The sequence below is a fragment of the Ciconia boyciana genome, chromosome 10 (genome assembly GCF_034638445.1).
Source record: "Ciconia boyciana chromosome 10, ASM3463844v1, whole genome shotgun sequence".
In the NCBI taxonomy this organism is placed as follows: domain Eukaryota; kingdom Metazoa; phylum Chordata; class Aves; order Ciconiiformes; family Ciconiidae; genus Ciconia; species Ciconia boyciana.
The window spans coordinates 42,862,457-42,889,466 of NC_132943.1; the positions used below are offsets into that span (position 1 = coordinate 42,862,457).

The 27,010-nt window shown below is 52.7% G+C and overlaps 1 protein-coding gene and 2 long non-coding RNA genes across 12 annotated transcripts in view; 1 reads left to right on the forward strand and 2 right to left on the reverse strand.

The window, feature by feature from the left end:
• Positions 1-16,567, forward strand: part of LOC140657603 (uncharacterized) — a 92,822-nt gene extending 76,255 nt beyond the window's left edge. For all 10 annotated transcript variants that reach the window (XR_012044395.1, XR_012044397.1, XR_012044404.1 and 7 more), the window contains 3 exons: positions 7,791-7,929; positions 9,207-9,862; positions 10,694-16,567. This is a non-coding gene — a long non-coding RNA (uncharacterized lncRNA). The remainder of the gene's footprint in view (positions 1-7,790; positions 7,930-9,206; positions 9,863-10,693) is intronic.
• A 3,282-nt stretch (positions 16,568-19,849) lies between these two features.
• LOC140657604 (uncharacterized) lies at positions 19,850-25,312 on the reverse strand. Its single transcript, XR_012044405.1, has 2 exons — positions 22,307-25,312; positions 19,850-22,096 (listed from the first exon to the last, which is right to left on the reverse strand). It is a non-coding gene; the product is annotated as an uncharacterized lncRNA (long non-coding RNA).
• A 29-nt stretch (positions 25,313-25,341) lies between these two features.
• On the reverse strand, positions 25,342-26,557 carry ARL4C (ARF like GTPase 4C). The gene has a single exon (XM_072874884.1). The coding sequence runs from the start codon at positions 26,353-26,355 to the stop codon at positions 25,777-25,779; it is 579 nt and encodes a 192-aa protein (XP_072730985.1). The 5' UTR covers positions 26,356-26,557; the 3' UTR covers positions 25,342-25,776.
• Positions 26,558-27,010: the final 453 nt, after the last annotated feature.

Below are 27,010 nucleotides of genomic sequence, written 5' to 3' on the forward strand. Positions count from 1 at the left end.
TTATGCTGCAATTGTATAGCCACAGCCCTTCAGAAGAGGTCTGTGTCTCCTGTGCAAAAGTTCTTAGGGGGCTGCAGACAGGTAAAAAGCAGGCTTGCAGAGAGGACGAGGCATTTTGAGGCAGTACCTAGCTTTCCCCCAGCCCCAATCAGCTGCTCATCCCATCCCAGTGCCTGCAGTGCCTGAGCAAGCTCCAGTGCCCTCAGGATGAGCTTGCAGGTTGTTCAGAAGATCGCTTCACTGTCAGAAATTGTGGGGATTTGCTGACTGTTGCAGTGGATTTAAATGGGAAGTGGCTGAACTAGAACCAGATTGGTATTGCTGTCTGACTTCTAGATCTGCAGTCTGAATGCACGGAGACAACCATTGCACGGTATTTGGCTTGCAAGGTGTTAGGGAGGTTCAGTGTTCCCCTGCACTCCCGAGGCAAAGGGTACGTGGTTGGGAGCCAGGTGGAATTTGGAGTCCTTCTGACACTGAAAATTTTGAAGTGTCGATTTCTTTACTCATCAAAAACAGAAGCCAACTTTGCAACCTCAGAGCTTTGTGCAGGACAGATCTGCAAGCTGACCCAGAGCAAAGTAAGGAGAAGAAACTACTAAATGGGGCAAGAACTGCCAATTTCACAATTATCAAGAAATACTGAATTGAAATATTCCCTAAGGATGGGGAAAAAGTCAAACCAAAGGAGCTGTCACTGCTTCTTGACCTAGAAGTCAGATGTTGCATCTCTCCTTGGGGATGTTTCTGTTCCTCTGACCAGTTCCTGATCTTTCTCAAAGAGGTCTTCAACCCCAGACGAGAGAGAAAGGGGCCTTCCCATGCCTCACTTCTTCTTGCCTTTGCCACTGTTGCTTTCCCTCACAAATTGTCACTGTCACCGTGTGTAGTAGAGGTGTTTGCTTGTGTTTCAGTGCCATACACTGGCACCCCAGCCCACCAGGAGCTCTGATGCACTGCATTTTATCAGTCCTCTGCACACTTCATGTTCTTGGCCAAGGGGGCCAGGGCAATGCCTCAGGGAGGGATAGTGTGTAGAAGCTGAAAGTTCACTGCCTGGTAAGCGCTGGCCATCAAACTGGGCTCTTGCTCCTAGATTAACCGCTGCCTTCTTGTAAAGCCTGGAATTGACTTCTTGTAACAAAAGCAATGGCTGCAGAGAGTAGCTGTTGGCAGCAGCGCGTCAGATCTGCAGCGGGGGAGAGCTGACCCTGTTGAACTGCTTTCCAGATGCTTCAGCCCAGATCCTCCGGCCTCGTGAGGGTCTAGGAGCAAATGGCCAACATTATCTGCAATTCTCCTGCTGATAATCCACCTCTGGGAATCAGGAGCAAGGCTGGTGGGCTGCTACAGCAGCCTGGCTGTAGCAATGGAGTTGAAGGAGGGTGTATTTCTCCTCAGTGCATAAAGACCATGCCAAGCACAAAACCCCAGGGGGGCTCTTGATGAGCCTCCAAGTATCTGATGGGAGCAGCTGTGAGCGAGGTCTGAGGGGAGGTGAAAGCAATGCCTGGTTCCTGCATGGCAGCCACGGACACCCTGGCATCATCTCAGAGTCCTTCCACAGCCACCATCGTTCCCATGGATCTGAAAGGAAAGATTTCAACATGCTCCACTGGCAGGGGAGGTCAAGAGGGGCAGGAGAAATATTTTGGTGCATGGTTGCATTGGCTGTGAGGCCTCTGGCTTTGGTGGAGGACTCTCAGCAGACCTCATGGAGAGGGTTTGCAGGTTGGAAAACGGAAGCAGGCTGGAGGCAAAGCATTCTTCTTTCTTCTCCAACTCTCTGGTTTTTTATCCAGGCTCTGAAGCTCTCTCCTGAGTACTTGGATTGCTGCTTTCTTGGGTTTGTTTTCTCATACTTTCACTGCTGCTATTCTGGGGGGGGGAAATGTGATAAAAGAGAAGGGAAGGAAAGGTTTCTTTTTCTGTTCTTTTTTCTTAAAGCCAGAAATGAGAAAATGGAAAATGTAAAAGAAAATGAAAATGCCCCAATTCTTTCAAAACAGCTCCTTGCCAATTTCCACTCTCAATTACAGATTTTTGTGCTTCAGCAAAAAAGGAAAGGTAAACTGTGTATCTCCTGTAGAAATACAGGGGCATTTCTCTTTGTCCACACTGGCTCAGGTACTGACAGAGACATGGGGAGACTTTCCTTTGACTTCGGCGGCTTTGAAAGACCCTTTGTTCCTTAACAGCAATCCTTTATGCTGACGTGCACATTTGTGTGCGTCTGTCAACAGGGGAGGGGGGAATTATTGAAATGGGTAATAAAGGAGATGAAAACAATCCGTGCTGGTCTCTGGATAATAACCAGCTGACATTAAGCTTAAGCCCAGCTGATAACAGTTAATAATAAATGGGCATTAATTAAAGCTAAATTACAGGGGAAGGTGTAGGCTTGGCTCTCAATCCAATTAGAGGCCTGTAATTCATAACGGAGAGACTCTGTCCAGCCTGTGAATAAATGATCAAAGGCTAGCAAAGTCAACAGCAGGGCTGTGTAATAGTGTAGATGATGCCTCAACAGGGAAGAGGCCAGAGGAGGATTAACAGGCAACTGCGGCCAGACCTTTCATTGGGTTTGCCATGCAGCGTGCCAGCGAGATACGTGGTGGTGCACATGTGAGAGCCCAGAGCTGAACCATAGTGTGGCTCCAGAAGGCTTTGATGAGCCCAAAGGGAAGGTATGGACCTGATGGAAGGAAGATATTCATCATGAGCCCCTCACGGTGGCAGCATGAGGGAAAGGGCCCTAGGGAAGCTGGACGGGTCTCTGGATGGTAGGCACCAAGGGGGTTTAGACAACCATTGGTGACATGCCGTTAAAAGACAACAAAGAGCAAGCAAGGCGCTGATGGCTGTGGTCAAAAGCCTCCACTGCATCTCAGAAACAGTGTCATGCCCACACTGACATTTACTTTGGCATTTAAACAGGGCTGTCCCTGGAGGTGTTTTCCACCCAGACTTGTCCTTCAACTCCCACACCAGGAGCAGCTCCAGCCCAAGCAGCCCCACAAAGTAGGGGAGAGCCAGGAGGAGCAGCCAAGCCAGCAAGTTTTGAGGGCCTGGGAATCATAACTGTAAAAATGTGGTTTTACCAGGGCCGCAGGGAAGCACCTACAGTGACCTCCTCTCCCTGGCCATGCCTGGGGCCAAGCTGGCTCCCAGCTCTTCTTGCAGCACAGCCACCCCAGGGAGTTTTGCACCACAGTGTTGTGAAGGACTGTGTTGTGCGTGAAGCAGAGGGAGATGACAGCTGCTTGCTTCACTGCCAGAAGCAAAACTGAGGCTGGTACAAGTTCAGACCTGACTCTGATGTGCCCTGTGCGTGAGGAGCACATCACGTGTGTCAGAGGAGACACCGATGCCCTCAAAGTTGACAAGACCACTGACAAGGGAGCAGTTGTTCACTGGGAACCGAGGACGTGATCCAAGAAGAGGCTGCAGGTGGAGCAGAACATGCCACCGTCTCTGGCAGCGTCAGCAGCACTGACAAACTGGGGAGAACAGATCACGTAGTGGCTGAGGGTCATTGACCAGGGAATGCTGGAAGTATTCATCTGAACCACCAGCCTCAGAGCGTTCACACACCTGGGGACAAAAGACTCAGTTTTGAACCTCATGTTTAAAGAAGCTTTAGAATATGCCATCTTCCAAAAGTCCCACAACCACCAACTCTGAGGAAAAACACAACATTTTGAAAGCCTGGGGTGTTTAAGGCACACTCACACCTTCAGATGGGTCCCACAAATGATCTTCAAATGCTACATAGCGTCAATGATACTCTGAAAACGCTGTTCCGGTCCAAAGAAACTCCACAGGTTTTCTGCCTGTTTCTCCTATGTCTGGTCTGCAGACCAGCTGATCCAGATGTGCTATTCAAGATTAAAGGGAATGTTCTCACTCAGGAATAAATGTGGGGGGTTTTGTGTTTAATGTAATGAAGAAAAAGCGTTTTTGCATTTTGGCTCAATACAGCTTCGCGTTATTTGTATCCACGGAGGTAATTCAGAAGGAGGCTCTAGTCTAGACTTGCACCCTGTGTAATTACCCACCAGGTGTAGGCTGATCCTTGTGGCACCCATGTGAAGCGTAAGCTGGAGGACGGCTGACACAGCTGAGGTGTCGGGGCTTGCTGGGGCCAGATGAGTGCCAGCTTGCACCGACCCTGGTGGTAGGAGCCAGGGTAAAGAAGCTGGCCAAATTTAGTCTCCTTTGCACAGCTTTGTCAGAAGCAAGCAGTTACTGACTTGGAGCAGTATATCCTAAACGGCACAGCTTGTGCTTTCCAGGCCAGCGTCTGCGTGTGCCTGCACGCAGAGCAGCCGTGTACGAAGGATGCTCCACACATACCATGCTGGTGGGCAAGGCTGGGTTTGCTACAGCACGGCCATGCTGTCTTCAAGAAGCAGCAAGAGGGAACCTGACTCCCCAGATACTAATGCAGTCATGAAGAATGAGCTGAGCCTGGAAATATTTTTATTACCTTTTTACAAACAAATTCATCTTTGCAGAGTCTTGATCTTTCCATGTTTCTGGGTGCCAGACCTGGGCGTGCTGACAGCGAGAGCAATTTTTTGGGGATGCTCAGTTGAGGCTTGATAGTCCTGGAAAGAAACCAAAACCCTTTAGTTCTCAGTAGCACAATGGACTGAGCTTCCCCACAATTCTCCCAATGGACTGGCACATTCAGCACCCAGACCCGATGTGAACATCTGATGTGATGCTGAAGGCACTCCTTAAAGAGCATGCCTCGGATTTGAATTTCCTTCCAACTAAAGTATCAATATTAAAGACACCAGCATGATTATGGGGTTCTGTTGTGTAGGAAATTGCCTTCAGTCCATTCAACTGTATCTGAGATGATTTTTTTCCCTTTCTGACCTCCAGAGATTACTCTGGAAAAACAATTCTCAAGGTGCTATGGCTGGAGGAATAAAAATAGCCGAACAGATGAGCTGGTCTCTCTGACAGCACAAATACTTCCAAGTGCTTATAGTGCAGAGAAAATGAAGCCCGTAGCAGGAAACAGAGGGAATCCCTATACAAAAGAAGGAAATTTGGGAAGAATGACTAATCTAGGAGAGGAAACTAGGTGCTGCGGCCTGCTGTTAGCAAGGGAAGCGTCTCTCAAAGCATCGAGCCAATGTGCATGTCGTGCAGGGCACAACGCCCCAGTACAGCCCATCCTTCCTGGTGGAGCAAGGCTGCTGGGATCTCCCAGGCATTTCAGAGACAGGGGCTCTGGGGACTCCACCATCTGAAGAATGGCGCAGGATGAAATTCAAAAATGCCTCTAAAATGCCAGCCTGGGAACTGCTTACAACTGAATGTCATCAAGGTGATTTACAAGGGAAGCTCAATTTAAGCTTCCAGTGCTGGAAACTATTGCTTTTGGGAGGAGTGATGACTGAGACAGAGCTTGCTGGCTCCTGTAGCCTCGTGTGGGTGCCTGCTGTGTGATGTGACCCTCTTGTTGCAAAAATGCCTCTCAGAGACAACAACGAGCCCACAATAAGTGAATACGCTTCTGATCCATTTTGCCCTTTCCACCCATCTCCCCTTTTCTCTGTGGTGTAGCAAGGCTGGCCTCCCTTCCCAGGGCTCCCCGCACGCGGGAATTCCTGGGGAGGGGAGATGTGGGGTTTCGGCTTTGGCTTTAACCGCTAGCTACCAATATTATGCTGAGAAATAGCTTGACCTGTTGGTGAAAGAGGGCTCATACTTTAGAGATGACTTGGCTACAGCACTCACAGGACTTTGGGGAAGTGCGAGAACAGATAAGCAAATAAGGAGGAGCTGAAAAACAGGCGAGACTCAGAAAAGCCCTCAGTATCGCTTCTGCCTCGAGCAAAAGACCTGGCAAGATTGCTTGAGGCATGGATGGGGAGAGATTGAAAAATAAACCACTAAGCTTCCTGTCATCTGCAGGTTTGTCCTGCCAAGATGTGAGCTCATCAGGTGGAACAAATTCATCGAGACCCCCTGCTCCACAGCCTGTGCCTGACCTCGCCCTTTTTGGTGGATTGCATTGGAGGATTTGCAGTGCTACAGACACTGCCCCGTGGCCTTGCACAGTGCTGGTGGCCCGCTATGCTGCTATCAGCTTGGCCACTGCCAACCCTTTCTCTTGGCATCCCTGCCTGTGCGCAGTGCTGGTCTGAGTCCATTTCACCCCTACCCACCAAAAGCTTGCTGTCACTGCCCTCAGGTTGGACTTGGTTGCCTCAGCAGAGCCCTCCAGCACAAGTAAGAGGCAACAGTCTCAGACCCCGTCACCCTCCCTTACGTTGCCCTGCGGCAGATTTAAAGAAAGACCTTGACCGAGCGTTGAGCAACCCTGGGATCTGTAATGCAGAGTAGCTGCTACAGTATGTGAAGACTTGAGTCAAGTCATAGCAGGCTCCATGGCTCCAGTTCAGTGATGGATGGATGTGCCATACCCCAGACTAAGGGTTATCTAGGCTATTTAGGTTATTCTAGGCATCTACATTATCTCGGTATTCAGTATCCAGCCGTCCCCATGATCCTGAATAGTGGAGAACTGGCAGACAGTTTCATCCCCGCAGCCTTGAAACTTTAACTTTTAGCTGCTCCTTTTCTCTTCTCCATCACATGCTGCTTCTGCCCCAAGACACCTCACTTGATTTCACTGTATTCACTGAAAAGTGCTGTAAGAGTTTCCTTTAGCCTGCTAAATTGTCACAAAACCAGAGCACGGCATTCAGAGTCTTTTGCTTAACAGCTTACAAAAGCTGGGAGGCATCCTGCTCTGTAGGAAAGGGCTTTGGACAGAGAGCTGTGGTTGTCCTTGCAGGCACTGGCCCACCTGGGACTTGCGGATGTTATCCTTACCTGCAGGTCCCAGTCCCTAGCTTGCTTGAATCCAGCCAAGGGGAAAAAGAAGACAAGACACAGTGGAAGCCCATGGAATAAGGGAGATGGGCTTGTGACGCTGACTCCTCTCTTTTCCATTTTACGCGTCCTAAAAACCATTTCCCCTGATCTTTTAGGGAGTGCCTTTGAGGCTGTGGATGACAGACAGGCTCGGGTAGTTGCTACCCTTCAGTCTTTTAGAAGTAGAAGCCCTTTGTAGGCAGCATCTTCAAAGGGAGATGTTATCTCTTTCCAAACAGATGGCCCTCTGTCCCCAGGAGATCCTTCCCAAAGGGACAGGGTGCCCACCGCATGGTCACAGGCCAGGCAATGAGCATGAATACGTGGTCTGGAGCAGAGGCACCAAGGATGTCTGCGTCCTTTTGGATTTCGGCACTGTGGTTAGATTCTTTCATATTTCATAAGGAATGATTCATGCTTGGGCCTTTCTTTGTGGCAGGGGTTTTTATAACAGCTTTCTCTGATGTATAATAAGATCTGAGTGAGTGATGAATTCTTCCCTCACTCGGGATATTTATAGCGTTTTTTCTTTCTTCTCAAGCAAGTCACCTATTTTCGCAAGGCTCGTAGGCGCTTTGTGTCAGTGAGACTTCAGCTCCTCTGCCAAATCTGGGGGAGACTGGCCAAAGGGTTCAAAAGTTTCTCAGGACCAGGATGGTGGACTGGCTGGGGGGATGTGAGGTCCCCATTGCCTGGCATCTTAAGAAATCAAGCTAAAACCACGAGACTACACAGTTCACCCTTTATTTTTGGAGGCACCAAGGGTCACATTTCCCATCTGCTTCTCCACAGATGAGCAGGCTAACGTTTTGTTTCTCAGTTTGCACTGGAGCTGGGCTCTCAGTATTTTGCTGTGGAAGCTGGGATTATATTGGTATCGTCTCTTCCAGGGTGCACCAGCTCCGACCATACCAGGTGGGATGAGCTCCAGAGCACCTGGTGTGTGTTTATTATAGTGCTTCTGCTTACACAGAATGGATGTGGACCAGCACAGATTTCTTTTCACCAGGCGCTTATTCTGCACTCTGGGTAAGCAAGTATAGCTACCTGACTACTTCTGTGTCCCAAAAACATGTGTCTGGATACCTGTTTTCACCTGGAGGGCTCAAGAAAGGGGAGCAGGTCACCAGCTAAGTTGCCAAGATGTCCGTCCACCTCCCCTAAGCCACTGTTTGGTAGTCTCACGTACAGAGCTGGAATGAATGCTTGCACGATGGAGGCTCGAGCCTAAGGGAGGTCTCTTGTCTAAGCAGAAAAAAACGGCAGGTTTTAAAATACTTCATAGCCATTTGTAACTTTCTCCAAGGAGAGTTTTGTGTCTCCTGCTTCACCAGTGAATACAGACTGCCATCTCCCATTATGGGAATAATATAAAATAAAATAGAATAAAACTGAGAACAAAACAGTATTCTGAGGGCTTTTTCCATCTGTACCTATTCCACTGCTTCTGGCTATTTTCCCCCACATTTTCCTTTTTTAATTTTTTTATACTGCCAGAGGAAAAACAGAAGACTTTCTGCCCCGTGGGGGCTTTTTGCTCCCTTTACCCTGGCCAGGCTCGCGGGGCTGCCCAGCATCTCTCCCTCTGCGGATGCTGCCCCTGTGATGGTGCTGCCTGTGCTCTGCACCCCCCCATCTCTGGGCTGCTCTGTGGCCCAGGTTAGCCCCCACGTCCCCCCTCCCGCTGCCTGGGGGAGGAGGGCTGCCTTGTACCATCCTCCTGCAGCTCTGTGCACTTGTGCCCTCCTCCTCTTCCCACGGCCTGATTTATTGGGTTTATCTTTCCCTTTTATGGCCGCCCTTCGCTGTGCCTGATTGCAGTGACCTCTGGTCCCTGCATAGCTTGCATTCCTCGGGGGGGGGCTGCGGGCCACCGGGAAGGGCTTTCTCCTTCCCTGGGCCACTCCAGATGAGACCAACGGGGTCCCTTGGCCATATCCATCCATGCTGGTGCCCAGCCCTATGCTTTCTCTGCCCCAACTGCTTGTCCTGGGCACAGGCCAGGTGGCTGGGGGATGATGTGGGTCTCCGGGCAGGATGGTCTGTCTTTGAGCTAGTTCTCCACAGGGTAGAGAAAGCAACAGCGGCGTCTGCCCCTGCCTTGGGGACATGCTGCTCCTCCTGCCCAGCTCCCCCCAGCCTACCTCGGAAACCTGTCTCTCTCCCTCCCTGAGGCTGGAGAGAGGTGGTGCTGGACCTGCCTGGGCTGGCATGTGTGATGGGGTTAGGGAGAGGCCATCCCCCTGACACCGAGACAGTAATCTTCGTTTTATCGGTCTCATCAGTTCTTCTCTTTCCCTTTCCAGCCCCTGTGCAGGATCTCAGCAGGTACAGCGATGCTGAACATGGGGATCACACCATGCCAAGTCTTACACCTGGCAGAGCCAGGGCTACTCAGACAAGAGGGGGCTGGAGAATACCCCAAACTGCTGAGAGCAGTCCTGCTTGTCAACGCGTGTGGGCAGCTCTCGCCTGGGCAGGATCCTTCTCCCACCCTACCCAACAGGCAGGGTGAACGAGCCACACTTCTGACATGCTCCCTTCAGCCACAGCTCACCCCCCGTGTTACGAAAAGCAACCATTTCGGAGGTGGACCAGACCCAGCTCCCTTGGGATTGAGGCTGCATCCAGCTGGCTGCCTCCTCTCCTCCCCTGGGGACGCACCGGCCGCCCCTGCACCCAGCTGCCGTGCAGCCCCTGCACCACCGAGTCCTGCATCCCGTGCGGCAGTGGGGATCATCCCTCCCCAGCGCCTCGCTGTCCGGCTCCGTGAGCTGAGGCACGTTCCCGAGGAGGGATCAGCAAGGGCTCAGCTGAGGCTGAGCCAGGGATGAATCAGCCCCCCTGTCCCTGCTTCCCCTTCCCTCCAACGATCCCAGCATGGAGGCTGATGGACTGAGGGTGAGCAAGGAGGGAAGCTCATCTCTTTGTGTTGTCTCTAGGAATTGCGCTTCGCTGGGAGGTAAGTCTCCCGGATGGGAGAGCGAAACGGTAGCTGGAGGTTTAATTGAGGTCTGCAGGCGAAGGCACAGTGGGGTGGCAGAGCCCCCACCGCTCCCCAACACCCCACTGCAACGCTCACAACCAGCGCGATTGATAAACTGATGAGCTGCTGGGGGCACAGGGGCCCAAGGCTTTGGCTGTGTTGCATCTTGGCTTTGTCATCGCACACTTTTACCCAAGACAAAGCTTTAGGGCCAAACCTGTGTCCGATGTCTCTGAGGCCACAAATGAGCGGCCCATGTCTGAGGGTTGGCTGGGATGGCTCTTACCAGACCCTCTTCTAACAGGGGTTTCCAACCAGTCTCCCACACTCTGTGTTGTTTAAGGGCTTGGACTCCTTTTTGCCTTTGAAAAGGAGAAGGAGAGCATGTGATGTGATGTTTGACTCTGCAGTATTAACTTGGCACTTTTGGACCTTCATGGCTCTCCGTCCCATCCTCAAGACAGTGATTATAGTCACTTATTACAGACACCGTCTCGGGGTTCCTCGCTTTGCATTCGAAAGTGAGGTGCTTGAGGACAGGGACAAGATCAAACTTTTGGAGAGCTGGGTTTTATCTCCAGCTCTGCCAGTGGCTCGTTGCTTGACTCGTGGGTGGAAGACTCAGCCTTCTGGGGTTTGGTCACTGCAGTCATCCCCTGTTTTCTCCAGCTGACTTCCCTAGCCTTACTCATGTACAACGTAAGGAAGGCTTTGCATGTTAAAAGGGACAAAACCACTTCCAGCAGGCAGAGATAAACAAGGTGAAGTCTCCCAGAGAGAGGTAAAATCTCCCGTGTCATCCAACAGGGCAGACAAATCCACAAGGACACGTTGTGCCGGGGACCAGACGGGACTTGCGACGTCCGATGAGAGCGAGCGGCTTGCTGTGCAGCTGGGCGCTGCCAGAGTGCGGAGCCTCTGCATCCCCGCTCAGCACGTGGCACAGACCGGGGGCCACGCTGCGGCTTGCAGGAAAGCTAAGAAGTTACTTTTTCTGGAAAACAGGTCTATGACTGCACCAAGAATGTGCGGGTAGAAGGGGCTCCTTTAAATCCTCAGATTTAAAAAAAAAAAAAAAAAAAATCATGAGTCAGGCTGTTGCAAAATCCTGAAACTGGCATAAAACTCATGAGTTACTTTTTAGGGTTGTTTTTGTTTAATTTTAAGTATTGGCTTCTTTTCATCTGCTGTCTCACCCGGGAGGCTGCAAGTTCCCCTTTCCTTCTGACGTCCGAGAGGGAAGGTGGGGCTCTTCAGTGTGAAAAGTTACCCCCAGGATGTGGAGCTTTTGCGAAACCGCTAAATACCACAAAGCTCCTGATAAAATTACCAGGAGTGGCCATCACGGGGATGAGCTGGTATCGCTCGTAAGGGAGGGTAAGCGGCGGAGTCCTGCAAAAGCACTGACTGCCGCACAGCGCATGCGGAGCCGGGATGGATTCGGCAAAGCCGTGTAAAATCCTCGTGGCCAAGGGTATGTGTGCCAGAAAATGTATGCACGGCCTGGAGAGAAAACACCCCCCCTGCGTCTGCCCATAAAGACTTTGCATTTTACCAAGTGCGATTCCGGAAATCTTTGCTCCGTGAATCAATCTCCTGTGCAGCTGGTCAGGAGAGGATCATGCTGGAGGTGTTTAGGACTGAAATGTGACATGGAACACTGGAAATGCTAGAAATGACATCTGAGGGTTTAGATTTTACCTGAAACATTAGCATTTGAAATAACTGGCAGCCAGGTTATGAGATGACCCCAGCCTACGTGACTGATACGCGGTGATGATTGATAGCAAACCGTATTGCCAGACCTTTCACTGCACGTAATTACATATCAGCAAATACCCTGAAGTGATTAATTACTGCCTGACATGCTGCTGGAGCCGATGTAGGCTCAGGGACCCCCCCTCCCCGACCATTTTTCTTTCCTAGGAAGGAGTCTTTTGCTAGCTTTGTTTATAAATTGGGGATGATTGAGTGTTACGAGAATACCATCAGCTGAGAGTTGTGACTGCATACAGGTTGTGAAATAGGTGTGATACACGCACACGTGCACGCGCACAGCCCTGCACACCCCCCTGCCACATCCACTCCTCCCCGCCTGCGCCCCGCGCTGCGCCGGAGCTGGTGACACGAGAGCGGAGCTCCTGAGAAGGCCTGACTCTGAAGCTGTCAGGTTTCCCAGACTGTGAGGCATTTCTGCCTTTGTTTTCTTGTAATAGAGCTAATTTTTTGAGGGGATATGAGAATCATCAGACCGATTCAAACATGCCTCTGTTTTGGAGGCTGATGCAATAACCCTTGTGATGGGGATGACACACCTCCTGGCTGTCCTGTTGCCCTTCCATGGTCAGGGGGTGGGAAGGGGAGCGATGGTGGATGATGGAAGGGCTAGAAGCTTCTCAGTGATGGACAGTGATGCAATTGCCAGTCGCCTGGCACAGTTGGCTAACTGGAGGCTTCCAACCTGCCGTTGGAGGCTTCCAACGGCAGGGAGACCAGCTGAGGGGGTGCAGACGCACCTACAGCGGGGTGGCACGGGCATTTCAGCAAAGCCAAAAAGCTCTATCAGAATAAAGCCCTATGGTCCCGTGGACCAAGAAGGTTGACCAAGCCCTGATGCTCTCTCTATATCTTCCTCCTTTCTCATCTTGGGAATGGTTGCCACGTGGCTTTCATATGTTTTGGCTGCTGTGGTGCTTGATGCTGTAACCGTGGATTTTCTTGGTTTCACCCATGTGTATTTAAGTTCATATTTTCTCCTCCTCCTCCCACCCTGCGCTAAGATTGTGTCTGACGACCAGCATGGCCTGGAAAATGTGATCGTGATTGATTTTGTTGCCTGGAGCCTGTGTCGATTTGAGATTCTGCCAGTGTTTTGTTTTGTGAGTCAATTTCTTTTTAATTCTTTCACAGTTAGGACTTGCTGCTTTCCCACAAAGACGTTAGACCTAGCTTGAGCACTCTAGGCTTAAAACTGAATTTTTCACTCTGTCCCACACCGTTCTTGTCTTGCAGAACTTGCTGTATCCAGCCCGGCTCGGGCACTTTGCTGCAGCCTGGCCAGGGCTCTGCAAGGATCCTGGGGTTTCGTTCCCTGCTTTTATTTCCCATTTCTCCTCATGACTGTGAGTGCCACGTCTCAGCTGAGCTGTAAGGGAAGCACTGGGGCAGGGAAGGGACTCCCCTGTCCCTCCTGTCCTCGAGAGCCAGAGCTTGAGATGATCCCCTTGAGCTGCTGTAAATGATCTTCCATGCCTTGATAGTCCCCAAGGAGGAGAGAGCACCCCGAAGCAATACCCTCAGCCATCAGGTCAACCCCAAAATCATCCGGAAAACTAACACAGAAACCCTGGAGCAAATTACCAGAAACTGTATCTTCTGTGGCAGGTCAAAAGGCAGATAATAAGGGGCCAAACCTGCTGGGGACAGGATTTAAATGACTTGCTGTCTCCGTTACAGCTTGTACGTGTCCAGAGCTTGTTTGTGAGCAATTAATGCACTTGTCTTAAGCAGAGCCGTGGAGAGCACGATTAAGTAATTAATAGTAACTAAAGGCACGTTATCCCCAGGCGTGTTGTCCGTGCCCATCCTGCACAGCCCTGTGCTGTCAGCTGCCCTACGCCAGCTTGTCCGAGCAAGGGCTGAAGTCGTGGGGAAAGAGCCTGGGTGGGCTGTAAGGCACGCATCGCTGGGGGCCGTGCTCGCCACCCCCGCCGTACGGCCACGATGTCCCTGGAGAAGCCTCCCCGCCACCAGCAGCCACCCAGAACAGGGCAGTGCCATGAGCCATGGGAGGACTCTGCTCCCATCTGCGCCTGCCCCAGCAGCGCCCAGAGAAGGAGGGAAGAGGCATGTGCATGTGTGAGACTGACCCTATTTTGACAAAGTAGTGTCTTTTATTAATCAGAATGTGACTTTCCACTGGTTTTAGCTCATAACTGCACCAAGCAAGTTGATCAGCTTAGCTAGGCGCCGTCTTTGCAAAGCTCCCTCTCTGGCCTATTTCACTCCGTCAAGACATAACCTTTAGACCTTTTTGCCGTTAATGTGGGGTCTGGCTAAAGGGGCCGTTTCAAGCAGGGACAGCAAAACAACCTCACTCCCATCCTATCCCCACCTCCGCTGACAGGTGTTGAGGATGGGGAGGAGAGAAAATCTCCGTGTGGGTTGGTTTGTTTTTCTGAGTGACCCAACCAACAGCAAAGTCAAGACAGGACAAGAAAAAAACCAACGTGGGGATGGAGTGAGGAATTCGGGTTTAGGCTTAACCTCTCTTTGCTTTGAAAAGAAACAGATCAGCCCCTTTTGAGATGGAGAGAGGAAAAAAAAGTCTGAGCTTTTTAGAAATTTCCCTGCATTATTTTCTGAATCAGACTTGAAGCTGCTAATATTCCTCTCACCAAAAAGGGCATCTTTTTAAGCGGATTTACCTTTTCAGCTCTAACCACTGCTGGTCCCCCTTGCCTTCAGCTATCTTTTGCCAGCAGGAGCAGACTTTTCATGGTCTGCCCTTAGCAATGTCCTGGGAGCTCGCATCAAGAGGCGAGATGCACTGGAGTCTCTGTTTCCTACTTCCAAACACCTTCCCCTTCCTTTTCAACATTTCCCCCTGCTGCAAAGAGTAGCTGAGCTGTAGATCTTCAATTATTTTTATGCCTTTGCCCCATTTAAGCCTTGCAGGACATTATAGAGAACCGAGAACTGAATCTGCCTCTCAAAGTCACACCACACAGTGTAAGGCTCCCAGGCATTTTCCTGCAGTCAAAAATCTCCTGAAATTTCATATAGTAAATCTGTTTATTGAAGCTGTTCTTCTGCCATGACACTTTTTCACAAGCTATATATTTGCCCTTGCTAGGGCTTCTCAAAAAAAATATGTGTCAGGGCTTCTGCCTTACGCCAGCACAACGAGGTTTCCTGAGAGTGAGTCACTGCGTTTGCAAGGCTGGAGCTGGAGCTGGAAGCTGGATTTCTATGCTGTTCCCGGGGACCTGCCTACAGATAAAAGCTAGTCCAGGATACGCAAGGATGCAAAAGAACACAGGTTTAGGGTGAATTTGGGGAGAAAAGTCTCCCCTGCACACACCATTTAGCAATGGCATCCACGGTGGATTGCATTAAAGCAAAAAGGAGGGCTCTGCTTACGGCGTCGGAGGAAGGTCCCCACATAAATTAGTCCACCTGGGATAATCAGGAATAGCTATTCTGGGTAGGGCAAAGCCTCGGGAGCAGCACTGAGGGGAACGAAAGACAAACTCCTTTTCCTCGTGCTCTCCCTCTCATTATTATCTACACATAAATAATTCACATTCTTTGCAAGCCGAGTCTTGTCTTGACTAAAGGAGTTCAGATCATTAGAAACCCAACAATTTTCTGCATATTTCATGATAAAAGAAGCTCCAATGGGGCAGGAGGTTGGGAGCAGGGGGAAGAAGGATAGGATTTCTTCTGCCGCAATTTCTGCTCCTGAGACTCTCCTGAGATTTCTGGAGTACTGATACCAGAGACTCCGGGATACCCAGCAAGAAAAAAAGCTACAGCATGGAGAAGATGGGAGGACCTCCCAGTGAGGCCCGAGGAGCCTTGTGTGTCAGGGTGGGATGCTCTCAGGGACCATCACCCCTCTGGGAGGAGGCAGGAGATGCCGGGCAGGGAGAGAAGCGGTGCTGTGGGGCACAGGCTCCCCTTGTGCCCTGCACAGATTTCAAGGTAGATCTTGTTATATACATTTAATGAGAGAACATGCCTTACAAAATTTCCAGTAAAGAGCCATCTCAAAGCAAACGTGACCCATTCCAGTAATGTTGTTTCAGCATTATCCAAATGCTCAAGGTCACTGCGGCTTGCTTCTTTTTCACCCCCGTAGTGGCATTTTGCCATCAGCGTTTCCATGAAATGGCTCATTTTTGGATGAATTCTCTTTTTTGGATGGCAAAGGGAGGAGGAGCACTGGATGGTTTCCAAGCAGCTCCATTACAGATGCCAACGTTGCGCATGGAGCCTCTCTCACCCTGGTTTATTGATCACAAAGACATGACCTCACAGGATCTGCCCCGGGAGCAGGCAACGACGGGGTCTGGATGACCATCCCCGTGCTGCCTCTGTGGGCAGCTCCACCGCAGCACTCCCAGTTCAGGGCTTAGTGGAAATTTGGGTCTGTCCCTATCTGCCCAGGCAACAGGCTGCAAAAGATACCTCACCTTGCCCAGCCCATCAAAAGCATCCCTGCCACCTCCAGCTCTCTGATGTACCTTCAGCCTGAGTCTGGAGGATACTCTGGGTTTCTTATCTCATTGAATTTCCCTCTTCCACCCTCCCTGGTTTCAGAGCAGAAATAGGACCCAGTTCAGTGGGGACATGGAGAGGTTCTTCCCCATCCCACAGGATGGTGGCTCAGAGAGCTGTGATTGCCTCTATAAACACATCCGCGCCCAGCGGGGAGGAGAGCTGTTTGAGCTGAGAGATGATAACTCTGGCACAGGGGCAAATGGGCACAAAGTGGGTGGGAAAAGTTGTGGGCTGGAAATTAGAAGTCTCCCAATCTCCAGAAGAAATATCCTCTTTAAGAGGGGCAGGCCGAGCCATGGCCCAGCCAGTAGGCAAGAAGGCTTCTTGAAGGGATTGGAGTTGGTGAGCCCCACGCCAGCCCTCAGTCCCACGAGCTGGCAGAGGACACGTCAGCTCAGTGCTGGGATGAGGCTCCCACCTCATCCCAGTGCCCAGTGCCATCAGGCACGTGCTGGACCACCGTGGGGGAAAGCAGCTTTCCTAAGCTGTGATGCAGGTCCTTCGGCTGTTGGCGAAGACGAGGCTCTTCTAACTCCAATTCCTGTTTGAAGTCAGCCCAAAGTTTCTCTCTCCTAACATATGCTCCGGCTGTCATGCCAGCCGGCTGTCCCTGCTGGGACACTGGCACACGGTTGCCTGCCGGGGCTGAAACCCTGGGGAAGATGAGGTTCTGGTGACACAAGAGCTAATGAAATATCTGCAGTATGAGAGGTCTCCCGGTACTCTCCTCCCTGTGTCCAATGATATATATATATCTATGAAACATAACATGGGTTGGATATATACATACTTTATATATATATATAAAAAAAACATATATATGAAAACATACACAGGACTTCTTTGCAAGTAATTACAGATAAGGAACTTGAATATTGCCGCGGTCTCAGCAGACACAGCCCCCCCTTCTCCCTCCCATCTTTCTGCGTCACTCTCTGTTATCTAGCTAAAAATAAAGGAGCGCTGGGCACCCCGGTCTCCCATGGGCAACCACATGATAAACATCAAGCCTTGGTGTTAGCAACCCATAAACAGGGGTGGGGAGCGGCAGCCTGCGGCTGTCTGCATTTGCTGCCTCAAGAGGCACCTGGGCTCCAACCCTGCAGCACGGATGGTGTGGGGAGGAGGTGGGGGACAAGGACATTGCTCATGCACCCCCAGCCCTCTTCTCCCAGGCTGTTCCTCTTCCAGGGCTAAACCAATTTTTAGCTTCAAATGAGCCCGTACAAGCTCTGCTCAGCTCCGAGCATCCTCAGAGGTTATAGCACTCAGGCCACAATGATAAAACTCCAGCAGGGCTCGCTTTTCCCAAAGCAGCCCCTTCAGTGACCTCCCGACGGGTTTATGGCTTCCTCATGCTCCACCGCTCTCTTCAAACGCATTGTCGCACCAGGACTTCCTCGCCCGCAATCAGGCTTTGCTTTTCACCCATTACACCCTGGCAGTTACCAGGGACACAGAGCAGCCAGGCTGAAAAGAAATGCTGATGCTGAGGTTTAATAAACAGTTTTACCTGCTTTGCTCTAATGGAGTTTTACAGGGGGTCAGCAAGGGGCTGGGGGGCGATGGGTTATTTGTCCTGCACGAGGTTTTGCATCTGATGAGAGACGCAGCATAGTGGAACTCTCTGCATCACACCCTTGCGATGAAAAGACGAAGATGGGCAGCACCTTAGGAGAGGCTGGGCTGCGTGGGAAGGTGGCTGGCTCCGGTGCCAGAAGCTGCAGGCAAAACTGGCAGGGGATGAGTTTAAACCATCCTTGCTCCATTCCCAGTTTGAGATGCTCTGGGCTGCTGGAAGTCTCCAAAGAAACGCAGCAGGTCCCAGGGCTGGGCTGAGGTTTGTGGGGAGATATCAGCAGGGTCTCCCCACCTCTCCGGGACCACCAGATGCTACCCCTTGGCCGTGCATGGGAGATGAAGACCTGTGCAGTTGCATGGGAAAGGCTAAAGGCCGTTTCTTCTGGAGATGTGGCTGTCTGGTTGGATGGGGAACAACCGAGTGCACGCTCCAAGAATGGTGTGTGGGTGGTGGGTTGTTAGTTTTTGGGGAGCTTTCCCCACAACCCGTTGTCATCTTGGCACCAACCCGCTCTAACAGATCCCTCCCTCTAAGTAACCAGGCGTTTTCCAAGGCTGGCTAGGAAAGAGCGTGGTCCATCCTGGGAGGATGCAGTGGGCAAGAAAACATTGCAAAGCTGCAGCATTGCCATTCCCCTTCCTGCCCGTGGACATCTTAAACAGGCAGCAGAAGCCAAAGGATGGGGAAGTTGCCAAAGGACGGGGAAGTTGCCAAAGAGTTGAAAGAGCCCCCTTGTTAGACAGTGCAAGTGGCAAGGGAGAGGGCTTTCCAAGAGCTATTTAAACATTAACCAGCGTAACAATTGCCCTGTGTTCCCGTTGCCCATTGCCACGCAGGTCTTTCACCTCTGTGTGGGTGGATCTGCAGGGTCCTGAGTGGCCTCCAGCCCTGGAGACACGGCCTGTCCACTGCTGGCACGGTGCTAGGGCGGTGACGGGAGCCTCCGTGCCATCCCCTCTGCCTGCAGGATTTCATTACCATCCCTGTAGCTGCAGGGGAGCCCACAGGCATGGGCTTGGGGGTTTAAGGCAGGTTGTTAACTTCCCTCTTGCAGCCATAACTTAAGTGGAGGACACAGCTGGAGGGTTTCAGAGAGCCACAGCTCATAAAATAAAGTCAGCGTGGCATGGAGCTGCTGGACGCTGAACCGGGGCGCTCAGCCCTGATGTAGCTCTTCTGCCCGCGGTGCAAGAGGGAGTACCCAGACCTGCAGCAATGTCCTCCAACCCAAGCAGCATGCAGCCCCTTTCCCCACCACCTAAGGGACCATCCTGCATGTTTAGCATTTTTACTATGGGGACCTGAGTATCACAACACCACCAATTTCTTTTTTTTTAGCCTTGGGAGTAAGAAAAATGCTGGCAACCTTCTTTTACACCTGTGGAAAAGAAGCCTGGGGGCATCTAAAGTGATGCCATCAGGGTTAGGCAGGAGCCGGTGGCAGAGACCGAAAAAATGCGTCGAGACCCAGCTTTGCGTCCTGCTCTCTTTGCGGCAGCAAATACAGACTTGAAAGCAACGCCGGGTGGGATCAGGAGCTTTGGGTGCGCCTCTCTCCCTGGCCACCAACTTTTGGGAATGGTCCAGCCCCAGCACTGGGGGAATCACAAGAAACATTACAAGCTGACAGTAGCCCACCCCAGCTGCAAAATTTGGGAACCACTGAGCCAAAGCAGTAATAAAAATAATAATAACAATAGAAATTAAAATATGATCCATGGGTTGATGAAGAGCTGGGTGAGATGAGCTCTGCCTCCCATTCCCCAGTGTCTGCAAGCAGCGTGATGGGCTTGGCAGCACTTCTCACAACCCCCCTCGTGCTGCAGCGTTTTTGCAAGCCAGAAGATGCCATTAGTCAAGACTGTCGGGGAGGGAGGACGAGGGGGTCATCGGTGCTCATTCAACACACGTGGGATTATTTCTGGTCACCTGTCAGCTGGGTATAGCTCCAGCGCAAACACCTGGGGGATTTATGGGCTTCATAACTCACCTTCCACCAGTATTTTAACGTAGTTGCTGGAGAGTTGCTCTTTTTTGTAAGCTTTCCTCCCTTAAATCTCACTCGAATATGTGAGGGAAGCAAACACAAGCTAAGCTGAAATAAACAGAATGGTTTATTAGAGCAAATATTCCCAGGCTGGGCTCTCCATATTCCCTAGTCATCACGAACTATCCTTGATAAGAATATGTTTGCGCTGAAATGTCTCAATTTTGCTCCAATAGGCAAGCGCTACCTTTTTTTTACATGATACGAGTGTAAAGTGCCTGGTGTCCTTCAGACCTGACTCACAGCAGTAGCCTTTTGCTGCTCAGACAAAAAGTACATGTGATTTGGGGTAATCCACATCGAAGAAGCTCTAGGACGGAGCTGACTGAATGAAAACAAAGCAAATGGGGTCCGAGTTTGAATCAGCGTGGGATTTTTTTTCTTCTGGTAATGGTTTATAGTCCGTTTTAAAGAGACGGTCATCCTCACCCCATGCAAACTTTGACCCGAAGCACCTTGCGCTGTGCAAAGAAATAGCTTTCTTTGCATTACACCGTGCTTGGAGGATTCAGCGCTCTAGGAATTGCATTAACTAAGATGATCCTTTAAAATACACTTGCTTGGAAGCAAATCCCATTTGAAATAAAGCAGAGAGATTTAGCTTAACAAGGCAAACAGGGGAAAGAGAGGGAAAAGGAGCTGTTTAGCTAAGGCACCAAGAGGCAAGGCAGAGGGAGACCCTGCAGAAGAGGTGCTGCAGGGCTCTTGGGGTGAAGGAGATGCCATGAAGCTATGTGCATGAAAACATGGGACATGCCAAACCATCAGAGGGGCGTTTGAAGCACCCTTGTCAGCAAGAGCAAGCGGAGATCGCTCAGGAGCCCTCCCTTGGTGGCTTTCATGTCACAGACGTGCAGCGAGGTGGCTGGGGGACATGCTGGTAGCTCACCTCTCCGCTTATTTCTGTCCTGACCCCATCTCCTGCTGCTCCTGGCTAGACCCCAGCCCTGGTCTGTTCTCTTTGTGCCTTTTCTGCCCTGTGACGGGAAAGGTTGCAGGTCCCTCTCACCCCCTCCTAGCCCATGCTTGCGGAGACCTAATGCAGCTGACAGCCCAACTGCTTCCTCACTGCTTTTTCCCCCGGCTGGTCCCATGCAGGGCCAGCGTCCTTGGCACTGCCTGGTGGCCTGGGCTCCACACACCACGAGGGTCCCCAAACGTGGGGCTGGGGACCACGGCTCCAGCATCGCTCGCTATTTCGCTGAACTGCCTGCTCAGGGAGACAGTACAGCAGCATAAACCACAGCCAGCGTGCTGCTTCAGGGTGCCGCAAGGTCAGCGAGCTCCTTGTGCAATGTTTTCATGACAACTGGCCTAAACACGCAAAAACCCCTGCTGACAAAAGCACTCTCCGGCCAGGAGGAGAGGTTGGGTGGCTTGAAGAAGGATGTCCGTCCTTGCAGCTCGAGGCACAAGGAGCTTTGCTTGCAAGAAGACACAACCCCTCCCGCCCCTTCCCACAAGCCAGTGGCTTTGGCAGTAAAAGAAACGGAGACATCCCAGCTCAGCCCCCCCGACTCACAGGGCTGGGGGGCAGATCCAGTTGCACAGTCGCACACACACGAAGTCACAGCCTCTCAAAACCTACAGCGCAAACCCTTCCGGCTGTCTCTCTTCCTCCATCACAGGGACAGGGGTGGGTGCCCCCATTAAACCAGGAGGAGGAAAGCCCCCCAGCTCCACGCGGTGCCCAAGGGACCCAAGTCCTGGCTCCCTGGGGCACAGATAAGCCCACAGAGGGACACGACACCAGTGTGCACCACTCCATGCCAGCAGGAAAACCCCCATAAATCAGCTCCCGCCCGGTGGGATCGGTGAGGACACGTCCCTTCATGCTAAGGCGGGTGCAGGTACTGCAGCATCTGCTCCTGGGCTTTCAGATCCACGAAACGCGGGCCAGGAGAAACGTACGATGTCCCGCATGCTACCTGGAAAACAGGGCCGGCGGCGCAAAGAGAAGCGATGGTCAGAAGCATCTTCAGCAGCGCTGGACCGGACCACACTGCCCACCACACCACCCGTGTGGCGGAGAGACAGGAACCCATCGGTGATGCTCTGCGCAAAGAAGGAGCCTGCGGGGAACTGCACCTTTCAGAGGCTCTCCGCACGGTCACTCGGCAGCTGAGCACTCGGCAGCTCAATCCTTGAATGCCACAGATCACCGTCCAGCTCAGCTCCAAGTGATTTCTGGGCGTGCACCAACAGCCTGGATAGGAGCTCAGTAACCGCATCCCTGGATAAGCCTTTAGGTTCATTTCGAGGTCCTGCAACCCTTTAGAGCCCCATGGGCCCGATCCTGCAAAGCAGACAGCATGTCCTCTCACCCAGGCGCTGTGCACCCGGGAAACCTGGAACCCCCCTGGGAAGCAGAGAGGAGCCTAGCGCAAACCTCAAGCAGATTTAAGTGCTGACAAGCCCTGCCAAATCCCGCTTTCCCGAACTTGGCTCATCATTTCCTCTCTGGCTGCCATGTCATCATTTTAAAAAGAAAGAAAAAGTCATTTACCACCTGGCTCCGGCTCTCCTCTCCGAAATGTCACCCTGTGTTTCCTGTGTCAGCAGCCACCCAGGAGCAGAGGCAGCCTCCAGCTCTGCAGCATCCTGTTCTCAACTGGTGCTTTAACCCCTGCAGACCTGGCTCTCTGCCACTGACGCGGCTTGCCCGAGGCCACGCATTTAAAAAAGCTGCACCAAGCAAAAACCAAAACTTTCTCGCCCTCTCCTCTAAGTGCTGCGCACAGGGTGACCGCCTCCTTCACACAGATCTAAAATAAAAAGAGGTGAGGGAAGAAAATACCCACACCAAACAGTATTCTCCCCTGTCACAGACAGCAGCAGAGATGCAGAGAAATTAAGTGACCTGCAAAAGAGCGCAGATTTCATTAACCACAAAATCATCAATGTTCCCCAGGTCTGTCCCTGCGACAGACCCATGCCAGCATACCGCTGGGTGCAGAGTGACCCTCAGCAAGTCACTTCTCCGTCCCCGTGCCCAAGTCTCCTCTCCCTGGGGATGCAGGAGCAACCTCCTTCACAACATGCAACGAGAAACAACCGTAAAATGCAGCATTGATATCGAGAAATAAGCAGAACACTTTTTTTTTTATCAGGCCCTTTCATTGTATAAATAATTTATTTCAGTTCACAGCATTATGTCTGCATCTTTTAAAAAAAGAAGAAAAGACAGGAGGAACAGAGACTGACGGACAATGGCAAGGGTAGGACACGGGCAGCAGGATATCCAACACTGACGGGAACACCGCAAAGGTACCTGGGGGAATGAGACTGGTACCTTGTGACAGCTGCTAAAAAAAAAAAAAGGTCATTCAAACGTATTTAGAGAAGACGCACAACCTTGCAAAAAGGCCCAGCTCGTTTTCAGAGCAACAACCCAGGCAGTTTCCCTTAACTGCTGTTTTGCTGAGGCACCTCTTCTTCCAGCCCACCGTAGGCGACGCACATCTTCACACCGGAAAAATCAGAGTATGGTTGTGAAACGTTACAGAAATACCACGGAAGCCATTAGCTACTAATTGGAAAAATCTTTTTAATTATTGCAGAAAGCAGAGTTGGTGGGATCGGCACCGCCACAGCGTCCCACCTGGCTCAGCTGAACCTTCAAGCGTGCGCTGCCAGTTCAGCACACGCTTAAGTGCTCTGCCGAAAACCAGCCATTTCTCCAAGGGGATGCTCAGCTGAGCTGGGTGTAACGAACCCCCAGGAAGGACTGAGCTCCGTAAATGCATGCCACCAGGCTTTCCATGCTAGCGTTCGCCAAGCCAAGACCTACGTCTCGACAGCAAGGAGGCAAAACCCACAGCTAATAGCCTGCACGTGCCATTTTTAAAACCTGATCACTTTTGAGCTGGTGAGGAAATCATAGCTTTATATTTCGCCTCTAAAATGGGTCGCTCTCCAAAAAAGGGTTAATGCATGTGGCTTCTGTGGCATCAAAAATAAATAATTTTTTTTTTTCTCTCTCTCTCAACAGCAAGTACCAAAGAGTTGGAGGTGACGACAAAGCAAAGAAAACCCAAGGAAGCGGGAACAGAGCCACCTGAACTGATGGGACCAGCCCACTCACTCAGCGCACAAGTCGGGACTCGCGTTGGGAACTCAAATCCCACAAGAAAAGAAATACTACTTGGCTGCAACATTTGTTTCCTAACAAAAAAAACGCTATTTGGAAGGTGCCGCGCTCATCGCTGCAAGGGGAGAATCAACTCCCTGAAACCCGAAGGGCATTTTTCTTTTGTCTGCTTGGTGGTTTCTCCTTGGCTGCGCTGGGAAGGGGTTTTCAAATGGGAAAGCTGGTGTAAAATCACCAGAAAATCCTGCCAGACTGCGTGGCTCAAAATTCAGGATTATTTCACTGCCCACCCCCCCCAGGGCTGCCCGCTTCTGCTCCGTGGGCAGCGTGGAAAGCCAGGACCCTGGTTTTCTCCTCCAGAGAGCTGGGTCCCAGGTCAAAACACAGCCAGCAAACGGCTTTTGGTCCCCAGGACCTCAGTCCCATCCAGGTACCAAAAGATCCACCTGCAGAAGGAGGCGGCGGGGCCTGACCCTGCCCCGGGCACTCAGCAGGCAGAGGCAGCCCCCACGGCTACTGCTGGCAGCAAGGGGCTCTCTGCTTTGAATCGGGTTTAAATCTTTATAAAAAACTAACACCCCCCCATGCTACCCCCCCCGCCCCATGTTTCTTCACACCCTGCCATTTTCCCGGCGCTGCCGAGTCCCTTTGCAGCAGAGATTTTGCAAGCTCTGGCCATCTCAGTGCCGGCAGCCGTCCGTCCGTCCTGCCCTGCCCTGACCCCCCAAAACCCCACGTTCAGCAAGCGCTGCCCTGACCTCCTGCACCGACTGCGGAGCAGCACGGTGACCAGTACCATGAAGCTTGCTTTTTTTCTCCGTTTTTTTTTTTTCTTTCGTTTTTTGTTTTTTTTTTTAAATAACCCCCGGGTTGGATCACGCTAGCTGGAGCACCTTGGAGCACGCCTCTGCCTGCGCACAATAAAGACCTGCTCGGGGCTTTGCTCAGATGACACAGCTGAGCCTGGGAGAAGGGGCACTCCTGGACAAGCCCCCCCAACACTTCCAGCAGCGTTCACCCAAAACCCTTGCCTTTTTTTTTTAATTTTTTCTCCCCCCCCCCCTTTTTTTTTTTAAGCAAACAGCTTACAGCTCAGCACCAGCCAGCAGCTGCTAAGCACCCCCGGTGCTCTGCAGCCTTACACCCCCCCGGGGCTGAACTGAAGGCTGCCGGTCCGTGCTCTGCACCCAGCCGTGCCCTAAAACACCAGCCCTGCGGGGGGGGGGGGGGGGGTGTCCCCCAACACCCATTTTGTGCTGGTCCAACCCCCCCGCTTTCAACACCCCTTCCCACCGATGAAGGCGGGGGAGGGATGCGGGGGTGCGGGCAGGCATCGGGGCGCAGCTGGAAGCCCCCCCACCGCTGACCTTGCCGAGCCCGGGCGCTGCTTTCACCCCCCAGCATCCATCCCTCCCCGCAGCATCCCTGCTACACCCCCACCCCCACCCCCCAAATGCACACGTTAAAGATCCAGAAGCACGCTGGGCTTCTCTCCAATGCACTTCAACAGGGTCCTGCCCTGTTCGCCCCCGGCACACAAAAGCTCGGTGGTCCCGAAGGACGGCGGGGGTCTCGCCCCGTTCGCACGTCTCCAGCCCGGCCCGGGGGCCCGGGGGTCCGGATCCGGCCCCGGGGGGCACGGTGGTCCACGGGAAGGGGCGGTGGGAGAGGGCAGACCCCGGCGCTCGCCCGCAGCCGGGATCTGGGCTTGGCTGGCAGGAGCGGCTTTGTTATCGCCCCTGCTGTCTTTTCATGTGGAAAGGAGGCAAAAAAAAAAAGGAGGGGAAAAAAACAAAACCCAATTCAAAGAAAAAGGATCGCTTTGGTTCTCTCTCCCCCTCGGTTCCTTTGTCTGCTTCCCCATCCCTCCCGCGCCGGCGGGGCTTCTACCGCTTCTTCTTCTGCTTGAGGGACTTCCTCCGCTTGAGGATCATCTCGTAGAGCTTGTCCATGCCCTCCGTGAGCCCCTCGCCGATGATGGCGCAGGCGGGCTGGATGTGGTAGGTGGTGGAAGGGGTCAGCTCGTGGAGGGCCAGCTGCTTCTCGATCTCGGCCACCGGCAGGGACTTGGGCAGGTCCTGCTTGTTGGCGATGACCAGCAGCGGGGTACCCTGGTTCTCGGCGAACTTGGTCACCTTGTGCAGCTCCGTTTTGGCCTCCTCCAGCCGGTCCACGTCCACGGAGTCCACCACGTAGATGATGCCATCGGTGCAGCGGCTGTAGGACTTCCAGAGCGGGCGCAGCTTCTCCTGACCACCCACGTCCCAAAAGTGGCAGCTGATGCCCTTGGCCGTCCCGTTGCTCAGCCGGATCTTCTCCGTGTTGAAGCCGATGGTGGGCACGGTGTTGACGAACTCGTTGAACTTCAACCGGTAGAGCACCGTGGTCTTCCCCGCCGAGTCCAGGCCCAGCATGACGATGTGCAGGGACTGGAAGGCGGAGATGTTGGAGGAGATGTTCCCCATGGCCTCGCCTCACGCCGCCCTCACAGCCCCGCGCCCATCCCCGCAGCCGCCGCCGGCCCGCAGGGGCACGGCTCGGGGTGAGCCGGGCTGGGCGCGGAGCGGGCAGCAGCAGGGGCAGGCAGCGGGCAGGCAGCGGCGGCGGCAGCAGCAGGCAGCGCGCGGGCAGCGCGGCTCCACGCGGCGGCAGCGCGCGGCACTGCCGGCCCCGCCCCGCCCGGGAGGAGGGGCCGCGCCGCCGCCTTCCGCCGGCTCCGCCCCCCCGCCCTGCCTGCACCAGCGCCTGCCCTTCCCCTCTCCTGCCTGCACCGGCAGCTGCCCGCCCCCTCTCCTGCCTGCACCGGCGCCTGCCCGTCCCCTCTCCTGCCTGCACCGGCAGCTGCCCTTCCCCTCTCCTGCCTGCACCGCCCCGTCGCCCGGGGACAGCCCCGGGGGTCCCCCGGGAGCAAGTTCCCGCCGTGTCCTCCTGTGGTCAAAGCTTGGCTGGCCCTGCGCTTTGCATCGCCACCGACCACAGAAATCATTCAAAAACCCTAAAAATAGTTGCAGGCCAAGGCGTTACTCAATGCACGGAGGCACAAGGAGGGACCTTCTGCTGCACCACGTATAATCCCCGGCTGAGGGAACCGGGGGGGTTGCAAGAGGGGTTGAGGCAGAG

Coding starts and splice junctions, on each gene's coding strand:
- ARL4C (XM_072874884.1), bottom strand. CDS start 26,355: ATGGGGAACATCTCCTCCAACATCTCCGCCTTCCAGTCCCTGCACATC.